The 23,718-nt window shown below is 59.6% G+C and overlaps 1 protein-coding gene across 2 annotated transcripts in view; it reads left to right on the top strand.

Moving 5' to 3' along the window:
* The window catches only part of DNAH10 (dynein axonemal heavy chain 10), a 106,874-nt gene extending 83,167 nt beyond the window's left edge, over positions 1–23,707 (top strand). The window contains exons 57-79 of one of the 2 annotated variants that reach the window (XM_036220479.1): positions 293–467; positions 5,576–5,757; positions 6,888–7,024; positions 7,912–8,129; positions 9,234–9,455; positions 9,691–9,838; positions 11,293–11,536; positions 12,141–12,370; positions 13,291–13,564; positions 14,231–14,335; positions 14,733–14,887; positions 15,600–15,754; positions 16,700–16,883; positions 17,296–17,496; positions 18,220–18,429; positions 18,556–18,651; positions 19,117–19,288; positions 19,685–19,816; positions 19,991–20,202; positions 20,308–20,475; positions 21,685–21,865; positions 22,728–22,873; positions 23,362–23,707. In XM_036220479.1, coding sequence (XP_036076372.1) covers positions 293–467; positions 5,576–5,757; positions 6,888–7,024; positions 7,912–8,129; positions 9,234–9,455; positions 9,691–9,838; positions 11,293–11,536; positions 12,141–12,370; positions 13,291–13,564; positions 14,231–14,335; positions 14,733–14,887; positions 15,600–15,754; positions 16,700–16,883; positions 17,296–17,496; positions 18,220–18,429; positions 18,556–18,651; positions 19,117–19,288; positions 19,685–19,816; positions 19,991–20,202; positions 20,308–20,475; positions 21,685–21,865; positions 22,728–22,873; positions 23,362–23,508 — 4,094 coding nt within the window. In that variant the 3' untranslated portion in view covers positions 23,509–23,707. Of the gene's footprint in view, positions 1–292; positions 468–5,575; positions 5,758–6,887; positions 7,025–7,911; positions 8,130–9,233; positions 9,456–9,690; positions 9,839–11,256; positions 11,537–12,140; positions 12,371–13,290; positions 13,565–14,230; positions 14,336–14,732; positions 14,888–15,599; positions 15,755–16,699; positions 16,884–17,295; positions 17,497–18,219; positions 18,430–18,555; positions 18,652–19,116; positions 19,289–19,684; positions 19,817–19,990; positions 20,203–20,307; positions 20,476–21,684; positions 21,866–22,727; positions 22,874–23,361 lie in introns of both variants that reach the window. The other variant, XM_016133952.2, reaches the window with a different exon arrangement.
* The last annotated feature ends 11 nt before the right edge of the window (positions 23,708–23,718 follow it).

The raw sequence follows: 23,718 nt of genomic DNA, 5'->3' as shown, positions 1-23,718 counted from the left end.
AAAAGGTGGAGTAGCAGCAGGCAGGGCGGCCCAGCGTCCTCAGCCGGCGCTGTGCAGTCGGGGCTGCGGGCGGCACACGACACGGAGCGGACAGGACATGGGCGGGAGGTCGAAGGCGGAGCAGCCGGGCTGGTGTTGGAGGCCGGTGCTTCCCCAGCGGGCACGCCCGTGGCCACCGTATTGGCCCATCAGATGCCTAGCTGCGGCCCAGCAGCGACCCTCGACTGGCTCGTGGTGGGGTCCGTCTCCCCACACCCCGCGGCTTCACTAACTTCCCCCAAACCCCCCACAGCGGAGGAAAAGAAGAAGCTCGCGGAGGAAAAGGCCGTGGAGATAGAGGAGCAGAACAAGGTCATCGCGGTGGAGAAGGCCGAGGCCGAGACGGCCCTCGCCGAGGTCATGCCCATCCTGGAGGCCGCCAAGCTGGAGCTGCAGAAGCTGGACAAGTCAGACGTGACCGAGATCAGGTGACCGGGGGCCGCCCGCAGCCGCGCGTGGAGTGACGTCCACCCACACCGCTCCTGACAGCAGTCACCGTGGTCGTGGTGTCTGGGCATTTACGGAGCCGCGCCACGTGCCGGCCGCTGTGCTGGGCACTTTGCGTGGTGGGGACCCTTACGGATGGCGGGGGCGGGGGCGGGGGAGGCGAGGTGGCTTGCCCCTGGCACCCCAGCTGGGAGGTAGCAGGGCCGGCGGGCCTGGAACCCAGGCCGACTCACGACTCGTGAGAGGGGACGGGGCTCCCGGGCTACGTGGGCGAGGGGGAGCTTCGCTGGTCGGTCCCTCCAGCATGCGAGGCAGAGGCTGAACAGCTTGCTGGCCATGCCGCAGCCGAGCATGGCCGAGAGCAGCCAGATGGGCTTGGGAGCGGGGCAGAGTGGGTCTTTATCACGCCCCCAGACATTTTGCAAATCCATCTGTAATATGACTGTCTCCAACAGCCAAGGGGTCCGTCTGCTGTGAGGAGGGGACCAGTGTGTGGGGGGCGGGGGCGGGGGGCCCTGGGGGCCAGGGGGCTCTCTCCCGCAGGGCGGACTCCCCAAGGCGCTGTTACCGCATCTCACTGGCAAATTTAGCGCCACGGGTGGCGCCTGGAAGCAGCACCGTCCTGTCCACCAGCCCCCTGTCCTCGTCCCGTCCCCACCCCCAGACCTCCCCTGGTTTAGGGACCTCAGCTCTCTCCTTCCTCGCGCCCCACCACGTCCCCGTCTTCAGAAGGGCCCCTGGCCCCAGTCAGTCAGGCCCCTGGGCAGACTCCTGGTTCCAGGCTGGCCATCGACCCCGTTTGGTGGTCCAGGCGGAATGCTGCTGGTTCTCCGCCCGCCTGTCCCCACCTGCTGGGGTCACGACCTGTGGAAGGTCATGCCCCCGCTGTTCACTTGTTAGTGAAACGTGTGAGTTTGAGCAGAACGTCAGCAGGTCCCAGAGCGACTCCCGGGGGCCACCTGAGACGCTGCCGCTGTTGTTACGAGCCCTTATCTCAGTCTTAGGGTGCGGTCCCCACGAAGGTGTAAGGACGGACATTTAAAAAATTGCAACAGCACGTGTTGGGGGCTTAGACTGCGGTGCAGGGTGAGGTGGAAATTTCCACGAGGCCGCGGTGCGGGGGAGACGCCAGCCCGCACGCCGTCGAGGCCGAGGCCGCCACTCCCAGCTCGGCAGCACAGAGACGTGCTCCGAAGGCAGGAGAGGGGCCTTCCGCAAGGAGGGACCACACGGAGCCCTCGCCATGCGTCCTCTGCAGTTAGGTGGCGTGCCTGTGTCTCCCCGGAAACAGGTGTGGGGCAGGAGCCCAACTCGCTCCTGAGAGCGGTGTGACCTCTGGGAGGCCACCTGGCCTCCCCGAGCTGCAGTTCCCTCGTGGTAAGATGTGGCCCGTAATGATCGTCCCCGCAGCCTCAGGGTGGTCGGTCATGACAGCCCGGTGAGCCCTTCCTAGGGAGCTCTCAGAACGGGCTTGGGCTCGGCCAGGGCCCTGTCGGCATTAGCTAGGAATGGAGTTCCCACCTCGACATGACCTGCTGCTCAAAGCTCTTCCCACCTGCCCCTCAGTGCCCTCCCCTAACCCAGCAGGCAGCCTGCAGGTCATTCGCATACCTCCCCCGGGGCCAGGGCGGCCCACGTCTCTTCAGCTCCTGACCTTGAATTCTAAGGATTTGTGGAATAAGGGACACCTGTATATCCTTTTTGCTGCTGCTTCTTTTCCCTCCCCCCCCACATTAATGATACCCTACGCATACTTTTCTGCATCTTGGCTTTTCCACCCAACAATACCTTTCGGAGACATGTCGCACGTTGATATACAGTGAGCTCCCCAGTATTTTAGAGCTTCCATCACCTTCCATCACCTTCCGTTGTCCGTCTGTGCCGCCGTCGACCTGACCAGCCCCACCTGATGACCCGCTGGCTCCTGTCCAGACAATGACCCTGACCTCACTGTGCAGGTCCTCCGGGCACGTGCATTCCCAGGAGCGGAACTGCCGGGTCCAGGGCGTGTGCGTTTACAGGGTCTGTGGCTGTCACCTCACACCCTGCCCTCCATGAGAGTGTGGCCGATCTGCACACCCCCCCACCCCTCCCCTAACCCCCAACCTATCCCCCCCACCGTCTCCCTTCCCCCACAACGCTTGTGAGGGCCTGCTCTTCCACAGCCTCGCCAACAGAGGGCACTACGAGCCGTTTGGATTTTTGCGGGCTTTGTGGGTGAAAAATGGTATCTGTGTAGTTTTAATGTACGTTTCTCATGATGAATGAAGTCGGCCTTTTTTTCTTATGTGAAAAGTATGTGCACGATTCACAAGTATTTCCTTTACTATAAACTTTAATTTTTTTATGCGCTTTGTCTATTTATCTGTTGGATTGTTGTTATTGCTTTTTTCTTTTCCTTACTCCTTTCCAGGGGGTTTTTCTATCATAGTGAAATTAGCTTTTTATTTGTGATATGAGTTGCGAATATTTTTCCTAGTTTGTCGTTGGCCATTTGACTTTGTGAGGTTTAAGTGTGTGTTTGCATTGGCCACGTGTGATTTTTATTTTTAGATTTTAGTAATATTTTACTTTGTGGCTTTTGAATGTTATGTCATACTTAAGAGGTCTTACAACTGGAAGATTGCAAAATAATTTCCCCACGGTTTCTTCCTTTTACGGTTAAATTCCTTACATTTAAATCTTTGACCTCATTGGGATTTTTTTTTTCTGGGGTTCAATGTGAGTTTGGATCCGATTTTATTTTTTCCAGATGACTGCCATCTGGCTTTCTTTTAGGTCATTCGGACATTAAGTGTGCTGATTCAGCACTTGACATCTTGACAGCTTCATAATCCTTTAATTCCTGAATAGACTTCCTTTCTATAATGCTTCATTCTCTTTGTAGGAATCCTTAAATGTGGAAGCAGGAAGGTCAGGAGCCGTGAAGATTAGCAGTGGAGGTCTCTCTGATGTGGAGAAGGCTCCCTTTGCTCCTGGCTTGCGATTTTCCTCTTTTTCCTTCCCTCCGGGAGTCCCTGGGTGTCTCCCACCCGCCAGCCTATGCTGGCATGGGGATCTGAGCAGCAGTGAGCGGGCAGGTGGGGTCTGAGGCACGGGCATTCACACAGGAATCCCACGTGTACACTGAGATGACCCGGGAAGGAACGGTCTCTGCTGCTGTGACTGTGGATAGTGGGGAACCTGACCTAGTCTGGGGGGTGGGTGATCACGGAGGGAAGCCGCATTCTAATGGGAAGTGACCGGAGGCCAGGGACTCACCAGTTACAGGATGGAGGCCAGAGGGGCCTCCTGGAGGCGGGAGGGAGCTCAGCTGGAGGCGGAACCAGGGACATTTGGAGTGTCGGGGGCAGAGCGAGCGAGGGAGGTGGGGAGCGGGCTTCGCAGTGATCACCTTCCTTCAGAGAAGGCGGCGTGTCTCCTCTCGGTCTCGGCCTCTCGTCCCTGTCACTCTACCGTCGGCTGTTCCTGTCCCTGTCCCTACCACCTCTTCTCTCTCTCTCTCTCTCTCTCATCTCTGTCTCTATTCTGTCTCTTCCATCTCATTCTCTCCTCCCCCAAGTTTCTTTTGCGACAGGAGAAAAGAAACAAGTGAGAGAGAAAAGTTTCTACTTCCCAGGCTTGCAAGCTCAGTTACCCGCGTTACCGAGCGGACAGCTTCGCTCTCATAGACTCACAGGGTTTGGGGGCTGGAAGTTTCGGGTCCGCTTCCCCATTCCGTAGGTGGGAAAACCGAGAACCCTGGACAGCTCCTCACGTGCGCCAAGGGCTCGGGCTGCGACACTGAGGCCTGGGAGCTTCTCATCTTGTGTCTGGTTCTTTCCTCCTCTGACCAGTCAGAGAGCAGCAGCCTGGGCCTGGCCCTCGGCGGTTCCGAAGGAACCCTTTTAAACGCAGTCGACAGCGTCGCCTCCTTTCGCGAGCCCCTAAACCCGGCGTGATTGAACCTTTCCCGGGTGACTCAGGACTGTTACTTTAATCGTGGGGCTTCGTGCTGGAGACTGTGCCCTGGCCTGTCCTCACACCGTGTGGCTCCCTCTGTCCTCTCTTGTCTGCAGGGCAGTTGCGGGGTGGGGGTTCCAGGGCTGGGAGGGGCTCGGGGTTAGCCCAGCATAGGCGGTCTGCGCACAGCTCTGCAATAGGGCTCTCGCCCGCCTCCCTCCGCCCCTCCCTATCACCCCGCCCCGGCCGCCTCCGGAATGGCTGGGCCTGCCACGCTGCCCACGCTGCTCCTGGGCCTGCCACGCTGCCCACGCTGCCCCGCACCCTCCGGGGCCTCTGCCACCTCCTGTTCCTCTCTCTTCTCTTTCTTTTGCCTTTCCTTTGTCACGTCCCTTCTGCGCCTGTCTGTCCCTTTTCGGCTGTGGCGTCTGCCCGACTCACATGGCCCTCATCAAGTTTGCCCAGCCACGGGCGGCCCGGCGGCCCCACTGGCCACAGCTGACGGCGACCCGTGCCTTCGGGGGTCTTCGTCCCACGGTGCCCTACCTTCTCCTGTTCCTTTTGGGTTTCCAGGCCCTGGAGGGTTGAGGGCACTGGACATGTGGGTGTAGGGGCAGCAGAGTGACAATCTAGTCTCATCACAGACCAGGAAAACACTGAAGGGGCCGCATAGCCTGAACGAACCCCACAGTCCACGTGGCCACGCAGGCCACCGAGCACCACGCAGCCTTCTGCGTCTAGTAACTGGGAAACAGGGAGCTGCTGTTGGTGGCAGTGGTGACAGTGGCTGTCCTTTAGTCTGAGGAATCACCCCGGGGCATAATTAAAAATGTAGATTTTCAGGCTCCACTGACTGCTGATTCAGCTGTGTGGGGGCAGCCTGGGTTTGCATTTTAATGACACGGAGGCCTCTGCTGCCCGCTCAGTTTCCCAGCCGAGTCTGGCACCTGACAGATCAGACCCCGGTACCTGGCCTCAGAGAAGCTCACCCTGGAACCCAGGTCCGTGTGGGGACGTGGCTCCCCGTGATTCCCCACACTGCCGCCTCCCAGGCAGGACTCCGGGTTGGGCCACGCTTTCCAGAACTCCCGCTTGGGCGGGATCCTGGCCACAACCCCGCGTGCGACCTGCGCCCCGTCTCCCGCAGGTCCTTCGCCAAGCCCCCGAAGCAGGTGCAGACGGTGTGTGAGTGCATCCTCATCATGAAGGGGCACAAGGAGCTCAGCTGGAAGGCCGCCAAGGGCATGATGTCCGACCCCAACTTCCTGCGGTCGCTCATGGAGATCGACTTCGATTCGATCACCCAGGGCCAGGTGAAAAACATCCGAGGTGAGCGCGGGCGGAGTGGTGCCCGGTCTCCGCGGGCGCCCGGAGGGGGCTCGTCACGGGCAGGCCCTCCGTCAGAGGTAAGTGCGGGCGGGGTGGTGCCCGGTCTCCGCGGGAGCCCGGAGGGGGCTCGCGGGCAGACCCTCCGCCGTGGCCGCGCGGTGTTGCCGGGCAGGAGGAATGCTTGCTCCGCGGGGCAGGGCGGGGTGCTGGCCGGGCGCGCATGGTTTACGCCCGCTGCGCGTGAGTCCACAGTCGTCTCGCGGGACCGGGCCCGGCCCTGTCTCTGCGCACCTTCTCCGACAGGCCCGGTGGCGCCGGTGGCGCCGAGGGTTGGCCTAACCACGACTTCCCCTCTGCGCCTCTCGCCAGTATAAAGTCTCCGTAGGTCCCTGGGTGGGTGAGGAGGCGGGGGCGGCACCGCCCACGGCCAGCCCCTGCCCTCCGGTCACACAGAGCCTGCGTCCCCTTTCAGCTGGAGTCCTGATCTGCCCAGGCGCTTGGCCCGCAGGGATGACGGCAGTCTTTGCAAAAGGCACTGCCCGTTTATGGTGTCGCTGTTTGTCTTGGTGGTTCGTTCGGAACTTAAGTGCTCCTTTCCAGCCACCTGAACACGAGACTCAGCGAAACACGGAGGGCGGCAGCAACCGCGAGAGCACAGAGGCGCCCCGCCCCCCAGATGCCTGTGGCTGGGCTTCCGTTTATGTGGCACTGCTCCGGGGACGAGGGTGTGGGCGGAGGTGGCCGAGACCCCTCGTGGCCCGTGATTCCCGGTTAGCTGCCTGCTCTGAGCCACCTTAGTGCCCAGTTAGGGGTCCCCACCGACACCCGGGGTCCGCAGGGCTGCTGGTCGTCACACGGAGGTGCTTGGGTCGTCGAATGTCCTGGGGGACGGTAGCCTGTGCCCCTCGCTCATCATCTTTAACATCCTCTACTCAAAACTCATCCACGTTTGGCCCCCTCCCCGTTGTGGGGGGGAGAGCCGTCTGGGTCCCATCATGGGGCGCCCCATCACAGAGGGGTAAGGGACCAGTCACACTCACCTCGAGCACGGGCAGCTAGCTACTTGCCCACTTCATTGTGCTGAGACGAAGCTCGCTGCTCACTGACACCATTGTGTCTCTGGCCGTTAGTCCTTTTGAAGACTCTCAACACCACGACCGAGGAGATGGAAGCCGTGAGCAAGGCCGGCCTGGGCATGCTGAAGTTCGTCGAGGCCGTGATGGGCTACTGCGACGTTTTCAGGGAGATCAAGCCCAAAAGAGAAAAGGTACGGCCCGTCCGTGAGACCCCAGCGCTGCGGCTCAGAGGCCGATCTGGAGTCAGAATTAACGTGCCCACAGCTTTGCGGGGAGAATTTTGGCAAGGTCCTGATTTAAGTCACATTAATATTCCCCCCTCTCGCCCCCCACCCAATAAATAATACCCCCGAATTACAGCTCTCATCTAGACGTGATGGGAACGGACAAAGCCCAAGTCTGAAGGATTTCCAAATTTCGTACGAAAAGAATAGGATAAAAGATGTTCAAAACGGTTCTCCGGGGCAGAGGCGGGGTTTCTCGGGCTGGGCGGGGCCGTGTCGTGGGGACTGGCGTGGCCACCGCAGGGCGTCTGTCTAGCAGCCCTTCTGGTCCCTGCCCGCTGCCTGCCACTGTTCCTTCCCGCAAGTTCCAACAACCAAAAGTGTCTTCAGGCCACATCCCCTGGGCCCCGGCCCCAGTGGAGAACTGCTGGGTCCGGCCACATGCGGAACCCCCCATACGAAGAGAATTGCAAGGTCGATACTGTCATTCGGAGCCGGATCTCGACATTGCTCTGCAGTTTGGAATTTCATCACTGAGAGAACCGTGCACCCAGTAGTGAGGCCAGTGCTGTCTTCCAAGCATTCCTTCGCGTTTTTGACCTAGAACCATAGCGTCCTCTTTCTGTGACTTTGGCACATGTTGAGATTAAGCCACCTGCCTACTCAGACACAGGACGTCTTTTCGCAATGGGATGTGGGGCCGTTGTGTAGGTACCCGAGGAAAGCAGCCGTGTGCACGTGCCGGCCCCCACAAGCCTGGCCCTCATCGGCAGCACAGGGTGGACACGGCCCAGGGGCGAGGCTGTTTTGTCCCTGCCCTTCTCCCCACAGACCTGCAAGCTGTCTTCCCTTAGGTGGCCAGGCTGGAGCGGAACTATTACCTCACGAAACGCGAACTAGAAAGGATCCAGAATGAGCTGGCGACGATCCAGAGAGAGCTGGAAGCTCTGGGAGCCAAATACGAGGCGGCCATCCTGGAGAAGCAGAAGCTGCAGGAAGAAGCCGAAATCATGGAGCGGCGGCTGATCGCGGCCGACAAGCTCATCTCGGGGCTGGGGTCTGAGAACGTCAGGTCAGCTCGCGCCACGTGCCCAGCCGATACGTGGCTCCTGGGGACACGTGGTGCTTCGGGCGCGCGCACGTCATCAGCCAGCGGGGGTTCCCGCCACGTGCAGAATCTATTTCTCTCCGAAAGCCACGCGAGGCGTCCCGACTTCACTGTCACCACGTTTAAGGCGGCTAGCGACCAGTCTGCGGGTGCTCGTTAGTGGTTCATTAGCTATCGAGTGTCGTTTATCAAGTGACTGGTAGAGGTTAAGGAGGCAGGGCCACTGGGGAGAAAACCCTGGCCTGCAAGGTGCCACACGTCCTGGGGCTCTTTCCTTCTCGGTGGCCTTTAACCCTGGGTCCGTCCCGGACGGGTCTGGAGCAGGAGCCCACCTCTGTCGCTGGACACCTGTGGCTTGCTCTGTCGTAAGCAGGTGGGGCTGTTCGATGTTTACCAGCAAGACCCCTTGGCCATAGCTGGTCCACTGGATGTGACAATAATTTCTGAACTGCCCCTGGGACTCGACGGGGCGGGCTGGCTGGAGGCCCCACAGGCGCTCAGGGCAGTGGCGTTCTGGCCGGGCATTACTAGAGGCCGAGAGGGCTGGGCTGTGCCCTGAGAGTGGTATGGAAAACACTCGAAAATTTGTTTGCTTGTGGGAAACACACCGTGCTTCGTATTTCCAAAACCTAGGCGACTCTGGCCATTTACCGCCTGAAACGCCTGCTCCCTTTTATCTTGGGTAGAATTTTGTCACTGAACAGGGCCAGAGTTCATGAGCTCTGCTGGGCCCCTTTATAAGTTACTGATTAAGCGTTTGGAAACAATGTGATCACTACTTAATAAAAAGCTTTGAGCCAAAATGCGTCCTTCGCACAGCGGCCGAGGCCCCAGTGGGACGCTAGGCTCTGCCGAGGCCTGGAACTGACGAAGTCCCTCTAACTGTCGCGCACACAGGGAGAGAAGTGGCCAGACGAGCTCGCGGGCTCTGTCTCCACGAGAAACGTTTCCTCCTGGCTGGCCCCGCTAGCAGTGGGTCGAGCCGGCTCTTCTAGAATGTTCCTCTAGATTGTGCCCAAAGGCGACGGCTCACTGCAGCCCCTCCCCACCCCCTCCATCCCGCGGCAGGTGGCTGAAGGACCTGGACGAGCTGATCCACCGGCGGGTAAAGCTGCTGGGCGACTGCCTGCTCTGCGCGGCCTTTCTGAGCTATGAGGGCGCCTTCACCTGGGAGTTCCGCGACGAGATGGTCAGCCAGGTGTGGCAGAGCGATATCCTGGAGCGGGAGATCCCCCTGAGCCAGCCCTTTCGACTGGAGAGCCTGCTCACGGACGACGTGGAGATCAGCAGGTGCGTGTGTGCCACCAGGACTGGGGTCCACATGGGGGTCGCCCTGGCGGGGCACAGCGTGGGGGTGCAACTGATTTGACTGCCCAGAAATGGCGGGGTACACTGCACGTCCAGCGGCCAGGCTCTGGGAAGGGCTGGGCAGTCTGGGCATCGGGGGATTGTTCTCGAAGGCCCGTCCTGCCACCCCGAACCCTTTGTTCACCACTTGGATTTTTTGGGTCACCGTGCCTTCCAGGTGGGGCTCCCAGGGACTGCCCCCCGATGAGCTCTCCATTCAGAACGGCATCCTCACCACCCGGGCCAGCCGCTTCCCCCTCTGCATCGACCCCCAGCAGCAGGCGCTCAACTGGATCAAGAGGAAGGAGGAAAAAAACAACCTTCGGGTATGGCCAGCGCCCCCGCCCCGCCCCGGCGTCCTCCGCCCTCCCTGCCCCTTCTCAGGGCACAGCCCAGCCCTCTCGGCCTCTAGCAATGCCCGGCCGGAATGCCGCCGCCCTGAGCCCCTGTGGGGCCCCCAGCCAGCCCGCCCCGTCGAGTCCCAGCAGCAGAATGAGCCATCCGGCCTCAGCTTTGCTCCTGGCCTGTGCGGCCCTCTCAGGTTGTGAGTGGCCCGAAGACAAAGACCGTGCTTGGCTCATCTGTGCATCCCCTGCACAGCACAGGGCTCCGTGGCCTTAGACACTCGGTCGCTTTTTTTTGTTGTTTTTTTTTTTTGGTAGGGCGGGGAGAGGGCTTGATCGAGATACAATTCACATGCCATACGATTTTCCCATTTAAAGCATAGAATTCAGTGATTTTTAGTGTATTACAGAGTTGTGTAACAATCACCAGAATCAACTTTTATCACCAAAAGAAAAGCTGTATCCTCAAGCCGTCACCATCCCACCCCCAATTCTTCCATGCCCGACCCCAGCCTCTGGCAACCCCCAATCTGCTTTCTGTCTGTAGAAGCTCCTATTCTGGACAATCCGTGTGAATGAGCTTACCCGACATGTGGCCCTTCGTGACTGGCTCCTTTCACTCAGCAGCACGTTTTCAGGGTTCGCCTGAGGCGTAGCAAGTGTCAGAGCTGCATTCCATTTCGTGGCTGAGTAATATTCCGCTGTGTGGTTGGACCACGTGGTCCATCCATCAGCCGACAGACATGTAGTTTACTTCCACTTTTCGGCTATCGTGGATAGTGCTGCTGTGAATGTTTGTGTACAAGTTGTTTTTGTGGACACGTGTTTAGTTTTCTCGGGTGAATTATTGGGGCCCAGTTACTTTTTGTGGAAATAATGAACCAACCCATGATTTTGCATTTTATCTTTTCCTTATTTTTTTTTTTCCGGTCCTTGCTCCCAGGGGGAAAGCCTGTTTGTGTTCTAAGCCCAGGGGAGCAGCTGCCTCTGAAGTTCCCAGACCGCTGCAAGACGAATGTTATCAATGCAGCGATGTTCCTCAGTGACCCCCCACCCCCGCCCCATCAGCCCGCCAGGGAGTTCTGAGAGTGCCAGCTCACGCCTGGCCCCCAGCCGCCACCCCGATTCCCATCCTGGCCCTTAAAGAGGGAGGATTCGTTTTATGGGAATAGGGGCTAAGTGAGTCAGCGTAGTAACAGAGAGGGAGAGAGCAGGGTGGGGGCTGGGCAGAGGAAGAGATTTTAGGTTATTTCCGGGAAAGGGAGAACGAAATGCTTGCCATGTGGAAGGAAGCGCTTTCGAGAGCATGACAGGATGACAGCGGAAACTCGGGGGGCTCTGAGGTCCCGTGAGAGGCGGCGGGAAGGCCACACTCAGCGTCGGCCTCCGCTCCCGCCCAGGTCGCCTCCTTCAATGACCCCGACTTCCTGAAGCAGCTGGAGATGGCCATCAAGTACGGGACGCCCTTCCTGTTCCACGACGTGGACGAATACATCGACCCCGTGATCGACAACGTCCTGGAGAAGAACGTGCGCGTCTCCCAGGGCCGGCAGTTCATCATCCTGGGCGACAAGGAGGTGGACTACGACTCCAACTTCAGACTCTATCTGAACACCAAGCTGGCTAACCCCAGCTACTCCCCGTCCGTGTTCGGGAAGGCCATGGTGATCAACTACACGGGTAAGGGTCCACGGAGCCGCGGCGGCAAGCCGAGGTGGCCGCCGCGGAGGCCACGACGGGCGAGCGAGGCTTCGCCAGGACGTCACTGCATTCAGTGACCTCGGCTCGTTCTCTGAGTCGCGCCTTTTCTGGGCAGTTGCTATTGGTGAAGCCACACCCAGGAGGTCAGTGAGCGACGTGCCAGAGGCGCGGCTGAGTCCGGACCAGGGGGCGGGCATGGGGTGAGACCCCGCTCTGCTGGGGCGAGATGTCCTTCGGTATCTGCATCTGCGTTTAGACATGTGGCACGAGCGAATTCAGTTCTTCGGAACTGAAGTCCGTCAGGGAGCGAATGCCGCTTCTCGAGTTTCCCGGGGCTGTCATGCCGGTTCGTGAACAGGCTCGTTGGTCTGGGGGGTGCTCGTGCGTCTTTGTCTTTCTGTCTAGCGTTCCCACTTTGTCCTGACATTTCCCACCCTGTGCCTTTAGAGTGATGTTGGTGGGAGCGTGAGACCTGCTCCCAAAAGGCCGGCTCAAACCGCCCCTTGGCTCGCCCCCGGCGAGAGGGTGTAATGGCCAGCTTGTCTGGGGACACAGCAGTGAGGACCCCCTTGTTCCCTCGCAGTCACGCTGAAGGGCCTGGAGGACCAGCTGCTGAGCGTGCTGGTGGCCTACGAGAGACGCGAGCTGGAGGAGCAGAGGGAGCATCTCATCCAGGAGACGAGCGAGAACAAGAACCTGCTGAAGGATCTGGAAGACTCCCTGCTGCGGGAACTGGCCACCTCCACGGGCAACATGCTGGACAACGTGGACCTGGTGCACACCCTGGAGGAGACCAAGTCCAAAGCCACGGAGGTGCCGGCTGCACGGGACGGGCGTCACACCGGGTCGGGGGGAGGGGTCGGGGTCCGCGCCCTCAGGGCCTGGTCCACGGCCCCTGTCTGCGGCCCCCATCTCAGGAGCTGGGGTTCGGCGTGGGAGGACATCGGCCCGTGTGCGCATCCGGCTCCATCTTGGAGTCCCTTGAGGATCTGTGGTGGGAGGAGGCTGCTCTGCCAGGCGTGCCGTGGGAGGGCCCCTGGGCATCAGGTCGGCTGCCTCCAGTTGACAGTAATAGAAAACCCGGCCCCACTTGGCTTAAGTCCAAGGGGGTTTGAGAACACAGGAAAACCCATGATGGTTTCAGGTAGGGTTGGATCCAGGACCCCAAGCGCGTGATCGAGACTTGGTTTCTGTCCGTTTCTGGGCTGGGCCTCCTGCTGGGTTGGCTCCATCCCCTGCCTCCCCATGGAGCCAGGCTCCCCTCATTGTCACAGAATGGGTCTGGCCTCCTGTCCCCTCAGGTTCAAGTCCAAACGGAAGCATGAGCACCTTTGTGTGTCCCTATGTGAGGGTCCTGAGAGTCACTTAAGTCACATGCCCACCCGTGAACGGTCCCATGGCCTGGGGGTGCTGTGCATGGATTGGTTGGGCCTGGGCCATGTGCTGTCCAGGAGTTGGGGTGGCTCACCCCCCCCCCCAATGCAGAATGAAAGGGGGACTTTGTGAGTTTCCAAGTAAAAGTCAGGGACTGTCATTAGAAGAAGGGGGCACGGGTGCAGGGGGGTCAAGCCGCTGACGTCCCCTGCGTCTCGTGAGCGGGTCCTCCGGCCCCTGTGAGCGCTGTCCGGGTTGCCTGCCACCCCTGCCCCTCCCGCCCTCCGCCCATGGCACGGTCTTCCCGGGCACGCATGTGCGTCTCCCAGTCTCCGTGGCGACGTGCACCTTTTCTCCAGGTGTCGGAGAAGCTCAAGCTGGCGGAGAAGACGGCCTTGGACATCGACAGGCTGCGGGACGGCTACCGGCCGGCTGCCCGGCGGGGCGCCATCCTGTTCTTCGTGCTGTCCGAGATGGCGCTCGTGAATGCCATGTACCAGTACTCGCTGAGCGCCTTCCTCGACGTCTTCGGGTTCTCACTGAAGAAGTCGCTGCCGGACTCCATCCTCATGAAGCGATTGAGGAACATAATGGACACGCTGACCTTCAACATCTACAACTACGGCTGCACAGGTGAGCGCCTCTCCTGGCCATCAGTCAGACGCGCTCCGGGCCGTCTCGGGTCCGAACTCCCTCTTCTTACAAGGACACCGGTCAGATTGGACCAGGGCCCACCTGACGGCCTCGCCTTAATGCCATCGCCTCTCTAGAGGCCCCGCCTCCAAGGACAGTCACATTTGGAGGTCCTTGGGCTCAGGGCTGCCACATGGACTTTGGGGTGGTGGGGACGGGGGACATGTAAGTGGCCAACCTTCCCAATACATAAAGTAGAATTCAGATTGCAAATTGCAACTTGCACAACCTTTTTCCAGGAATGCATTTTTTCTGTTAAAACAAACAAATGAACAAACAAACACAAAAAACCACTACTGATGCGTCCCCATCAGTCGTGTCCGTGGATGGACCGTGCTTACTCCACGACAGAGGTGGGCAAGCCGCGGCCAGCAGGCCACCCCGGCCCACCCGCCACCTGCTTTCACAAATCACAGTTTCTTAGAACATAGCCACGCCCATTTGTGTAAACACTGGGCGTGTAAATGGAGCCCGCGTTCTTTGCACTCGGCCGGCCGTGGACGTCGCGGTGTTCCGCTGCTCTTAGATCTAAGCACGCTGTACCCGAGAAACGCAGTTTTAAAAGCGAATTTTTAAAATCAGCATCCATCTGTTGTTTCTCTTCAGGGTTGTTTGAGAGCCACAAGTTACTCTTTTCTTTCAATATGACGATCAAGATAGAACAAGCAGAAGGGCGAGTCCCCCAGGAAGAACTAGAGTTCTTCTTAAAAGGTAACGAATGAATTTGCCTGGTTTCCTTCTTCCCGGCTCCCGGGGCCCACGTCGCACACGTATACAAGTGTGTTCATTAAAACAAACAGCAGCAGAAGTTCTCCTAGGACTCGGCTTCCAACAGCACCTTGTTATTAAATGTTGCAATGGACAACTCCGGCCTCAGAAACGGTTCTGGTTTGACTCAGAGCAACCGATCAAGGCCAAAGGCTGCCCCGCCTGGAGGCTGGAAGCCACACTGCATGGCCGGCAGGAGTCACAGGCGGTGACGTGGGAAGCCTGCGCCCCTCGTCTTTCCAGTGACTGTTCCCCAAAGCGAGGGAGGCCCTAGTACAGAGCTGCCCACGCTTCCCGGCCCGCCCGTGTCGGCTGCTGACGCTGCTTCTGTTGTAATTAGGAAACATCTCTCTGGAGAAAAGCAAGCGAAAAAAGCCCTGCGCTTGGCTGTCCGACCAGGGATGGGAAGATATCATTCTTTTATCAGAAATGTTTCCCGATAACTTTGAGCATCTTCCTGACGATGTTGAGAAACACCTGTCTGTCTGGCAGGAGGTGAGCGCGTGTTCTCTAGCTCCTCCCTCCCTTCCCTGCACATCAGTAACCTCCGAGGTTAACCCGTAGCCTAGGTCCTCATGCACGGGGGGACATCCCTCTGAGCGACCCAGAGTGTGGTCAGTGCCCTCTAGCTCCCCGAATGGAGTTCTCCTTTATCTGGTTCAGCTAGCTTTGTGAGAGAACCATCCATCCACCTGTCTGTTCACCCACCCATCCACCCACCCACCCATCCGTCCGTCCATCCACCCACCCACCCATCTGTTCATCCATCCATCCATCCATCCATCCATCTATTATCCATCCATCTACCCATTCATCTGTCCTTCTGTTCATCCATCTGTCTGTCCACCCATCCATCATCCACCCACTCATCCATCCATCATCCATCTATCATCCATCTATCCATTTATCTGTCTGTCCATCTGTCCATCCACCATCCATCCATCCAAGAAATATTTATTGAACATCTACCATGGACCATGTCCCTTGATGGGCACCGGAGACTCAACAGTGAACGGCAGTCAGACCTTCCCTTCCTGAGCTGCATAGTTTTGGGGGGCAGAAAATGACAGGTCTGACTCGAAGTGGCCCTGACGTTCATGCTTCTATAGACTCCACCTCTGTACAGTGGTTTTTGGGATCGTCACGTAAAAATGGCTTGGATCATTATACCGTTGATGCCTCCATGCATGTCCTTTGCTCTTCCCAGTGGTATGACCTGGACTCGCTTGAGCAGTCCCCGTTTCCCTTGGGCTACGATGCCAACATCACCCCTTTCCAGAAGCTGCTTATTCTGCGTTGTTTCCGTGTGGATCGGGTCTATCGGGCTGTGACCGACTACGTGACTGTGACAATGGGAGAGAAGTAAGTGTGTTGCTTACATTTGCTCGGCCCTTTCTGCGGGGCCCTCCCCCCCTGGACTCGCAGACAGCAGTGGCTGGCCAGCTCCGGAGAGGACTGCCACAGCCCTGTCCTGGAGGTCATTGGAGAGCCACCCTAGAACAGAACTAGCTGAGAGAAATACGATGTGGGAGACATAGGTAATTTCACATTTTCTAGTAGCCGCATTCAAAAAGGAAGAGATAAAATAAAATTTCATAACATATTGTGTCTAACTTGCTACATTGGGATATTTTAATAAGTAATCAGTATTTGGCGTACTTTTCAGGGGGGTATTAAGGCTTCGCGGTCTTGTGTGGGTCCGCACGGCACACCTCACTGCAGGTGCTCAGCAGTGGGACGAGGTAGCTCTGGACCCGAGCGCGAAGCCAGACGTGCCGTGGGTCGCGCACTCACACCTGCCTTCGTGGCTGCCAGGTGGTGGGAACGAGTGGACAACACTGGGCGGGGACTGGGGAGGTCGAGTCCCGGTCGGCTTAACTCCTATGGACCGATCGATCCCAGGGGGCAGTGGGGACCCAGGTCATCTGATTCTTCAAGATGATCGAAGTTTGGATTTCCCCCAATCCTTCTGTGTTGGCAACTAATTTCTTAAAATCTTGAGATGAGAGCCATTCAGGATGCCTGTGGATGCCACTGTGGAACCTCTGGCTTTTGTGCCCAGAGGCCCCCTGTCAGGAGTCACCCAGCGCAGTGCAGATCTTCTAAAGCCCATGGCGGGGCTGGGGGACGGGTACCAAGCTGGACTGGAGGGGTAGGGTTCATCCAGCGTGCGAGACGTGCACAGGCTGCATTCTAACACGAGGAGGCCGCCGCAGAGAGCCTGGCAGAGGGAATGCCCGGGACACGGGCGCGGCGGGCACTGGCCTCCGGGGAGCTCCCAGCTCTGGGGGACCTTTCCCTCCCCAGGTACGTGCAGCCCCCGATGATCAGCTTTGAAGCCATCTTCGAGCAGAGCACTCCGAACTCGCCCATAGTGTTCATCCTCAGCCCCGGCTCCGACCCCGCCAGTGACCTCATGAAATTAGCCGAGCGCAGTGGTTTTGGGGGGAACCGCCTCAAATTCCTCGCCATGGGTCAAGGTCAAGAAAAGGTAATTTGTTGCCGGGAGGGACGAGCCCTACATTTGGGGAGGCCCCCGGCCTCTGTCAGGAACATGCTAACGTGGCCTCATGGCGCCCCGCGGGGGGTCTGGGCTGTCGCTGCCCAGCCGAGGGGGCGGTCAGGGGGCAGGTGTGGCCCTGTCGGGAAGAGAGGAGCAGTGAGGCCGAGGGAGACCACCAAGTGCAGTGTGGGCCTCGCCTTCAGGCTGGGCAGGCCCAGCAGATGCAGGTGGCCCCGAAGGGACTCTAAGGACCGTTTCTTCGAAGGCGCCCTCTGTAGCTCCTGGGTCTCCGGCTGGAGGGGGCCATCGCCCTCCTGGGGGCTGGGAGAGGGTCTCGGGGTGAGCACGGGGTTGGCGTGGCTTGGGAACACCGGCCCCCCTTCTCTCTCCGGCGGGGCAGGTGGCTCTGCAGCTGCTGGAGACGGCGGTGGCTCGCGGGCAGTGGCTGATGCTGCAGAACTGCCACCTCCTGGTCAAGTGGCTGAAGGACCTGGAGAAGGCCCTGGAGAGGATCGCCAAGCCCCACCCGGACTTCCGCCTGTGGCTCACCACCGACCCCACCAAGGGCTTCCCCATCGGGATCCTGCAGAAGTCCCTCAAGGTGCGGCTTCAGGACGCCCGGCGCTGTGCCCACGGCCCAGGCGCTCGCGCTCTGCCACATCAGCATGTGTGTGCATGCGCGTGCGTGCGTGCGTGTGTGCATGTGTGTGTGTCCATTTAGAGACCAACCTAGGATGCGGCTGGACCCTGGTGGACACCCCATCCCATTCCATCCCTCCCTCTCTCTTCAAAGAGAAGCCCTATCCTGAGTTTGGTGACAGTGCGACCCCAGGCCTGTCTTCACCAGTGTGCATGACCCAGGACAATGTTTGGGTTTGTTTTCCTGCCCTTTGCAGTCGTGGACCTTTCCTTGTCTCCGGCGCCGGGCCGCCCACAGCCCGCGCCACGCTGGTGGCCCGTGCAGACGCTTCCGGCGGGTGTTCACGCCCCGTTTGACTTACTCTCTAGAGAATTTGTTTTGGAAAGGTTTTGTCATTTGTCTTTGGGGCAGGCAGAGGGAAACGGTCGCCACTCTCATTTCCCGTTTGAGAGAGGTTAAAGAACGGTCCCCGGGCCATTCGACGAGCGAGTGGCAGAGTGAGGACATCCCGTTCCTTAACTTCTTCTCCCGGGTCTTTGACGAGAGGCCTTTGCCGTGTGGGGACAGAACAGACGACTGTGTGAGGATGAAGGAGGAGCCAGGAGGTCTGCATTTTGCACGCCCCTCAAAGCCGTAAACGGGTCTGCGGCGTCCGTGACGGTCCACCGCCTCCTCCTCCGACAGGTCGTCACGGAGCCGCCCAACGGGCTGAAGCTCAACCTGAGGGCGACTTACTTCAAGATCTCCCATGACATGCTGGAGCAGTGCCCGCACCCCGCTTTCAAGACCCTGGTCTATGTGTTGGCGTTCTTCCACGCGGTGGTGCAGGAGAGGAGAAAGTTCGGGAAAATCGGGTGGAATGTGTACTACGACTTCAACGAGTCGGACTTCCAGGTTAGGACGCGCCCGCCGCCCCCCCTCCTCGTGGGCGTGTCTCGTCCCTGCCTGCATCTTCGGAAGGGTCAGGATGCCGATGGCCGCGGGGTTTGAGGGTAGCCGAGCCTCTTCCTTCCCCTTAAGGTCTGCATGGAAATTCTGAACACGTACTTAACGAAAGCCTTCCAGCAGCACGACCCCCGGATCCCGTGGGGCAGCCTCAAGTACCTGATCGGAGAGGTAGGCTGTCTCAGGGGCCCCTCTGCGGGCTGCCCCCCGGGGCCGAAGTCGGGCTGGGACCTGGCGCCCTCGTACGTGACCTCGGAGCCCCCAGTGGCTCCCCTCATGGTCCCCTTGCCCGTTGGCCAGAGGCCCCAGGTCTCTGCGAGTTACCCCCAGCTCCTCACCCAGTCATCTTTGTCCCGAGTGAGTAGTGTCCATACAGAGGGTCTGGCTTCACCGCTGGGAGTGGGCAGTGCCCCCGGCCACGCCTCAGGCACATCGGGTCCCGTGGTGCCCGCCGGGTGGACGCGGGGGTCCACTCTGGAGACCATGACTGCATACCGGGCTCGTGGGAAGGCTTCCTCCGGTGGCCCAACAGTGACATCTCCAATTCCAGAGACAAAAGTGGCTGCTGGCTTCTTTGCTTATTGTTTAGTTAGTTTGTCCCCTGCCAAGGTGGCCGCTCACTCCCCGTGACCCCAGGTCATGTACGGAGGGCGAGCCATCGACAGCTTCGACCGGCGCATCCTGACCACGTACATGGACGAGTACCTGGGGGATTTCATCTTCGACACTTTCCAGCCATTCCACTTCTTCCGGAACAAGGAGGTGGATTATAAAATCCCTGCGGGTGACGTGAAGGAAAAGTTCGTCGGTGAGATTCCTCGGAGGTCGGGGAGCGGCTGGAAAGCCGTTTCTGAGGGAGACCGTCGTCGGCGTGACAGCTCTCCACGCCTTTCAGCCACTCCGCTAGGGGCCCAGCCCTGGTCCTCGGGTCCGAGCTGGTGGGGTGGGTTCAGCTCTCCTGTCCTGGGACACTGGCCGACATCTCAGACCCTGCCCGGAAGGGCAGAGTGGTGCCCGGGATGCTCACTGAGCCATTTTCCTAAGAGAGACACACCAACCAGGATGGGGTAGAATTTTCACTTAAAAACGTCACCCGCCAAGCAGTGGAAATGAGCCTTGTACATCTGGGGTTGTTGAGCCTGTGGGCCCTCCGGCGTCGAGGGCGGCACGACATGTAGCCTCCGTTTGTCCTCTGTGACCGCAGATGCCATTGAGGCCCTCCCGCTGGCCAACACTCCCGAGGTGTTTGGTCTCCATTCCAACGCCGAGATTGGGTACTATACTCAGGCGGCCCGGGACATGTGGGCGCACCTGCTGGAGCTGCAGCCTCAGACCGGTAAGGCCCGCGGCAGGCGGCACTGGTTCAGGGCGGGGGCGTCGGCACAGAGCGCGGCTGCTGGCGCCGAGGTCCCGGAACGCCCAGGCCGTGCTGCCGGGAGCGGGGGGCCCGGGAGGCCCCAGGCCCACACTCGCATGTGCCGCTCCCCTGAACCGCGTGTCCCGGTTTCAGGGGACTCCAGCAGTGGCATCAGCCGAGACGATTACATCGGCCAGGTGGCCAAGGACATCGAAAACAAGATGCCTCAGGTCTTCGACCTGGATCAGGTCCGGAAGCACCTCGGGTCGGCAATCTCCCCCACGTCGGTGGTGCTCCTGCAGGAGCTGGAGCGCTTCAACAAGCTGGTCGTCCGGATGGCCAGGTCCCTGGCCGAGCTGCAGAGGGTGAGTGTGGCCGGGTGTCTGCGGTGTGTCCCTGCCTGGGTCCCTGCCTGGGCGCGGTGCCCACCGCCCCGGCCGTCCGTGCTGAGTGCCGGGCTCTGTGCGCAGGCCTTGGCCGGAGAAGTGGGGATGAGCAGCGAGCTGGACGACGTCGCCCGGTCTCTCTTCATCGGCCAGATCCCCAACATCTGGAGGAAGCTCGCCCCCGACACCCTGAAGTCCCTCGGAAACTGGATGCTCTACTTCCTGCGGCGGTTCAGCCAGTACACGTCGTGGGTGAGCAAGAGGCAGGGGCCATCCGCTGGTTCTGGTTCGAGGTGCAGCCGGGACCCCCTCGCCCCCGCCCGCCCCGCACAGCGCCGACCCCCCGTAGCAGCAGACTGGGGGCTCTGGTTCTGGTTCGAGGTGCAGCCGGGACCCCCTACCCCCCGCCCGCCCCGCACAGCGCCGCCCCCCGTAGCAGCAGACCGGGGGCCTCCGGGTGTCAGTGTCTTTTTCTCTTTCCCTGTTCCTTTTGAAGGCTTTGGCGCGCACTACGCATAGCTCGATTTATTCCTCTGCGGGTCTGTCTTGGCCACTGTCCCACCTAGGCAGCCCTCGGCCCCCCTCGTCCTTTTCAGAGGGCTCCACTTCACAGAGGTCCCACGTCCTGTCCCCTGACGGACGTCCGGGTGGCTGCCGGCCCTGCGGCAGGCACGTCTGACGCTCACACAGCTTCCTCCGCGGGCGTACTCAGACGGGACGGCCGGGTCCGGGCGTGTAGCTTTTAAATTCTGACGGCAGCGTGTAGAGAAGTCGGAACCTCTGCGTGTGAGAACATTATTCCCTCGTCTTTTATCATTCCTTTCATTTGCAGCTCTGTGTTCTGAGTATTTTGGATCTCTCCTCCCTGACTGGTAAACAATAACGTCTAATTGTTTGGATGAGCGTTTCTTTGGTTATGGGGAGGCTGAGTGTATTTCACATGCTTTTCAGACGCTTCACATGTTCTTTTTTAAGTGCCAATTGTCTTTTTGTATCCTTTTTAAATTAAGTTTTGCATCTTTTAAAGTTAATTTGTAAGATGTCTTCGCACGTCAAGGAAAGTAGCCCTTTTTTTGCTAATGTTGTGGCTATTTCCCCAGCTTGTCCTAAGTCTTTGGACTTTATGGTATTTTTGTTTTCCGTAGGGAAGTTTTCCATTTTTATGAAGTCAAATATATCAGTCTTTTATGGCTTCTGGGCTTCATGTTCCTCACTCCAAGATTATGACCACATTCACTGGAGATTTGATCTGGTACTTCTGCGGTATTTTTTTTTTTTATATCTAAATCTTTGCTTCGTCTGGAGTTTAGCTCGCTTTTCCCAAATAGGCTGCTGGTTGCCCCAACAGCATCTTTTTGCCACTCAGATGAATCACGTCTTTTATCGCGAACTCAGCTTCTGGGCCTGGCGTTTGACGGCCGCGCCGGGCCCCGGCTACCGCCTCCCCCTCTTTCTCTGCAGGTCACCGAGGGTGAGCCCGGCGTGATGTGGCTCTCGGGGCTACACATCCCTGAGTCCTACCTCACGGCCCTGGTGCAGGCCACCTGTCGGAGGAACGACTGGCCACTGGACCGCTCCACCTTGTTCACGCAAGTGACCAAGTTCCAAGACGCGGATGAAGTGAGCGAGCGGGCGGGACAAGGTGAGGGCAACGCCTGATGGATTTACAGCCTTTCGTTCGGGGCCTCCCTCCCTGAGCATCCCCGATTCCCGGGGCGGGGCTCGTGGGGGCCTGAATGGGTCAGGCCGGGTTTGGAAGTCACACTGCGGCAGGTGCCGGCTGTCTGTGCTCTGTCCCAGTCGTGACGTCGCTGAGGCCGAGTACGCATTTATCTCCCAGTTTGTCCTCTGAGACCTGGGAACCATGTCACTGTGCTGGTTTGTGGGCAGTGGCTCCTGGGTCAGAGTCAGATGCCCCAGAGGACCGGATGACCAGGCAGTGTCCCTGGAAACCTTGGGGCCTAGGGTAGGGGACGGCCGCGGTGGGAGCCATTCACCTATGCTGTGACCCCGAGTCAGCAACCGTGCGGACCGCAGCTGGAACCTGTTTCCTGGGGCCGGCGAGGTCGCAGAGGGGCTGGCAGAGTCGAGACCACGGCCCTCTCTGGGCCTGTTGACCGTCCCCTTTCTCCTCTGCACGTCTGCCGTGTCCTCGCCCCCGGAGACCGCGTCCTCTGCCAGGCTTTGCCTGGCTCGGGGGGCATCTGGGGTTGCTGAGTGCCCGCTGATGCTTTCATCTTTATGGGCTGGGGCCCACAGTGGTCTAAGTCTGCGCGCCCTGATGCCAAATGGCTGGGAGAGGCGACCCCTGCCGTGCATTTCATCGAGCTCCTGGGGGAGGGTCTGCAGAGTGTCCTGTCTGGGCTGTCCGTCTAACAGGGGGGGCGAGGCGAGGGCAGAAAGCCTGGGGGAGGCACCCCGGTCATGACGTGTCTGTCTGCTGTGTCCATCGGACAGACCTGCCACGCAGCGGTATCACAGGGACCTCTTCCCCGCACCCCTAGGATGCTTTGTGTCAGGACTGTACCTAGAAGGTGCTGACTGGGACACAGAAAGAGGGTGTCTTGTCAAGAGCAAGCCCAAGGTGCTGGTGGTGGACCTGCCGATCCTGAAGATCATCCCCATCGAAGCCCACCGCCTCAAACTGCAGGTGGGGCCGCCGCTCACTCTCCCCTTCCCTGCGGCTGCTCACGGACGGGGCGGTTTCAGGAGGTCTCGCCCTTTATCACGGGGCGCTTAACCCTCGTGGGTGGGGCAGCCCGAGAGACAGCGTAACAGCGTGCACCCACTTCCCCGGGAGGCGCACCACGCGCACACGCGTGTGCATGCCGGGACTCGGCAGGTGGCACAGAGTCGCGGTTAGACGCTGTGGTCCAGGCCAACTGGAGGCGAGACCGCAGGCCTCGTGCACTCCCACAGGCAGTGAGTCGAGCCGTAGTTACGCCTGGTGTGGACGGCAGGCCTGCTTTGCCCGCCCGGGTCCGCTTCCGGGGAGCGTGTCCGTGGGCCGCAGCCACGGCCGTTTCCGTAGGGACAGCCCTGCGGGAGGGCCGCTGCTCGCGGCTCGTCCCACAAGCCTTCGCCCCCGTCCCGCCACCCGCGCTCGGCCCCGGGGCTTCTCACGCCTTTGCTTTGCAGTACACCTTCCGCACGCCGGTCTACACCACCTCCACCAGAAGGAACGCCATGGGGGTCGGCTTGGTGTTCGAGGCCGATCTCTTCACCACGAAGCACATTTCCCACTGGGTGCTGCAAGGCGTGTGCCTCACCCTGAATTCCGATTGACCCCCTGGCCGGCGGGGCCCGTGAGCCACCGTCGCGTCCGCCGTCACTTCTCGGGGCCTCTCAAGGGGCAGGAGGGGACCGACGACGGTTTCCTGTCATTCGAAATTAGCCATTTTAATCTCTTTCCACATAAATTAACCCGAATGGTTTTGTTTAAGCTATTTCTTAAGGATTCAAAAAAAAGTAAATTTTTCAAAAATGAGAGGATTT

Source organism: Rousettus aegyptiacus, unplaced genomic scaffold, assembly GCF_014176215.1.
Source record: "Rousettus aegyptiacus isolate mRouAeg1 unplaced genomic scaffold, mRouAeg1.p scaffold_m13_p_5, whole genome shotgun sequence".
NCBI classification, from domain to species: Eukaryota; Metazoa; Chordata; class Mammalia; order Chiroptera; family Pteropodidae; genus Rousettus; species Rousettus aegyptiacus.
This window is presented reverse-complemented; position numbering and strand designations above follow the sequence as displayed.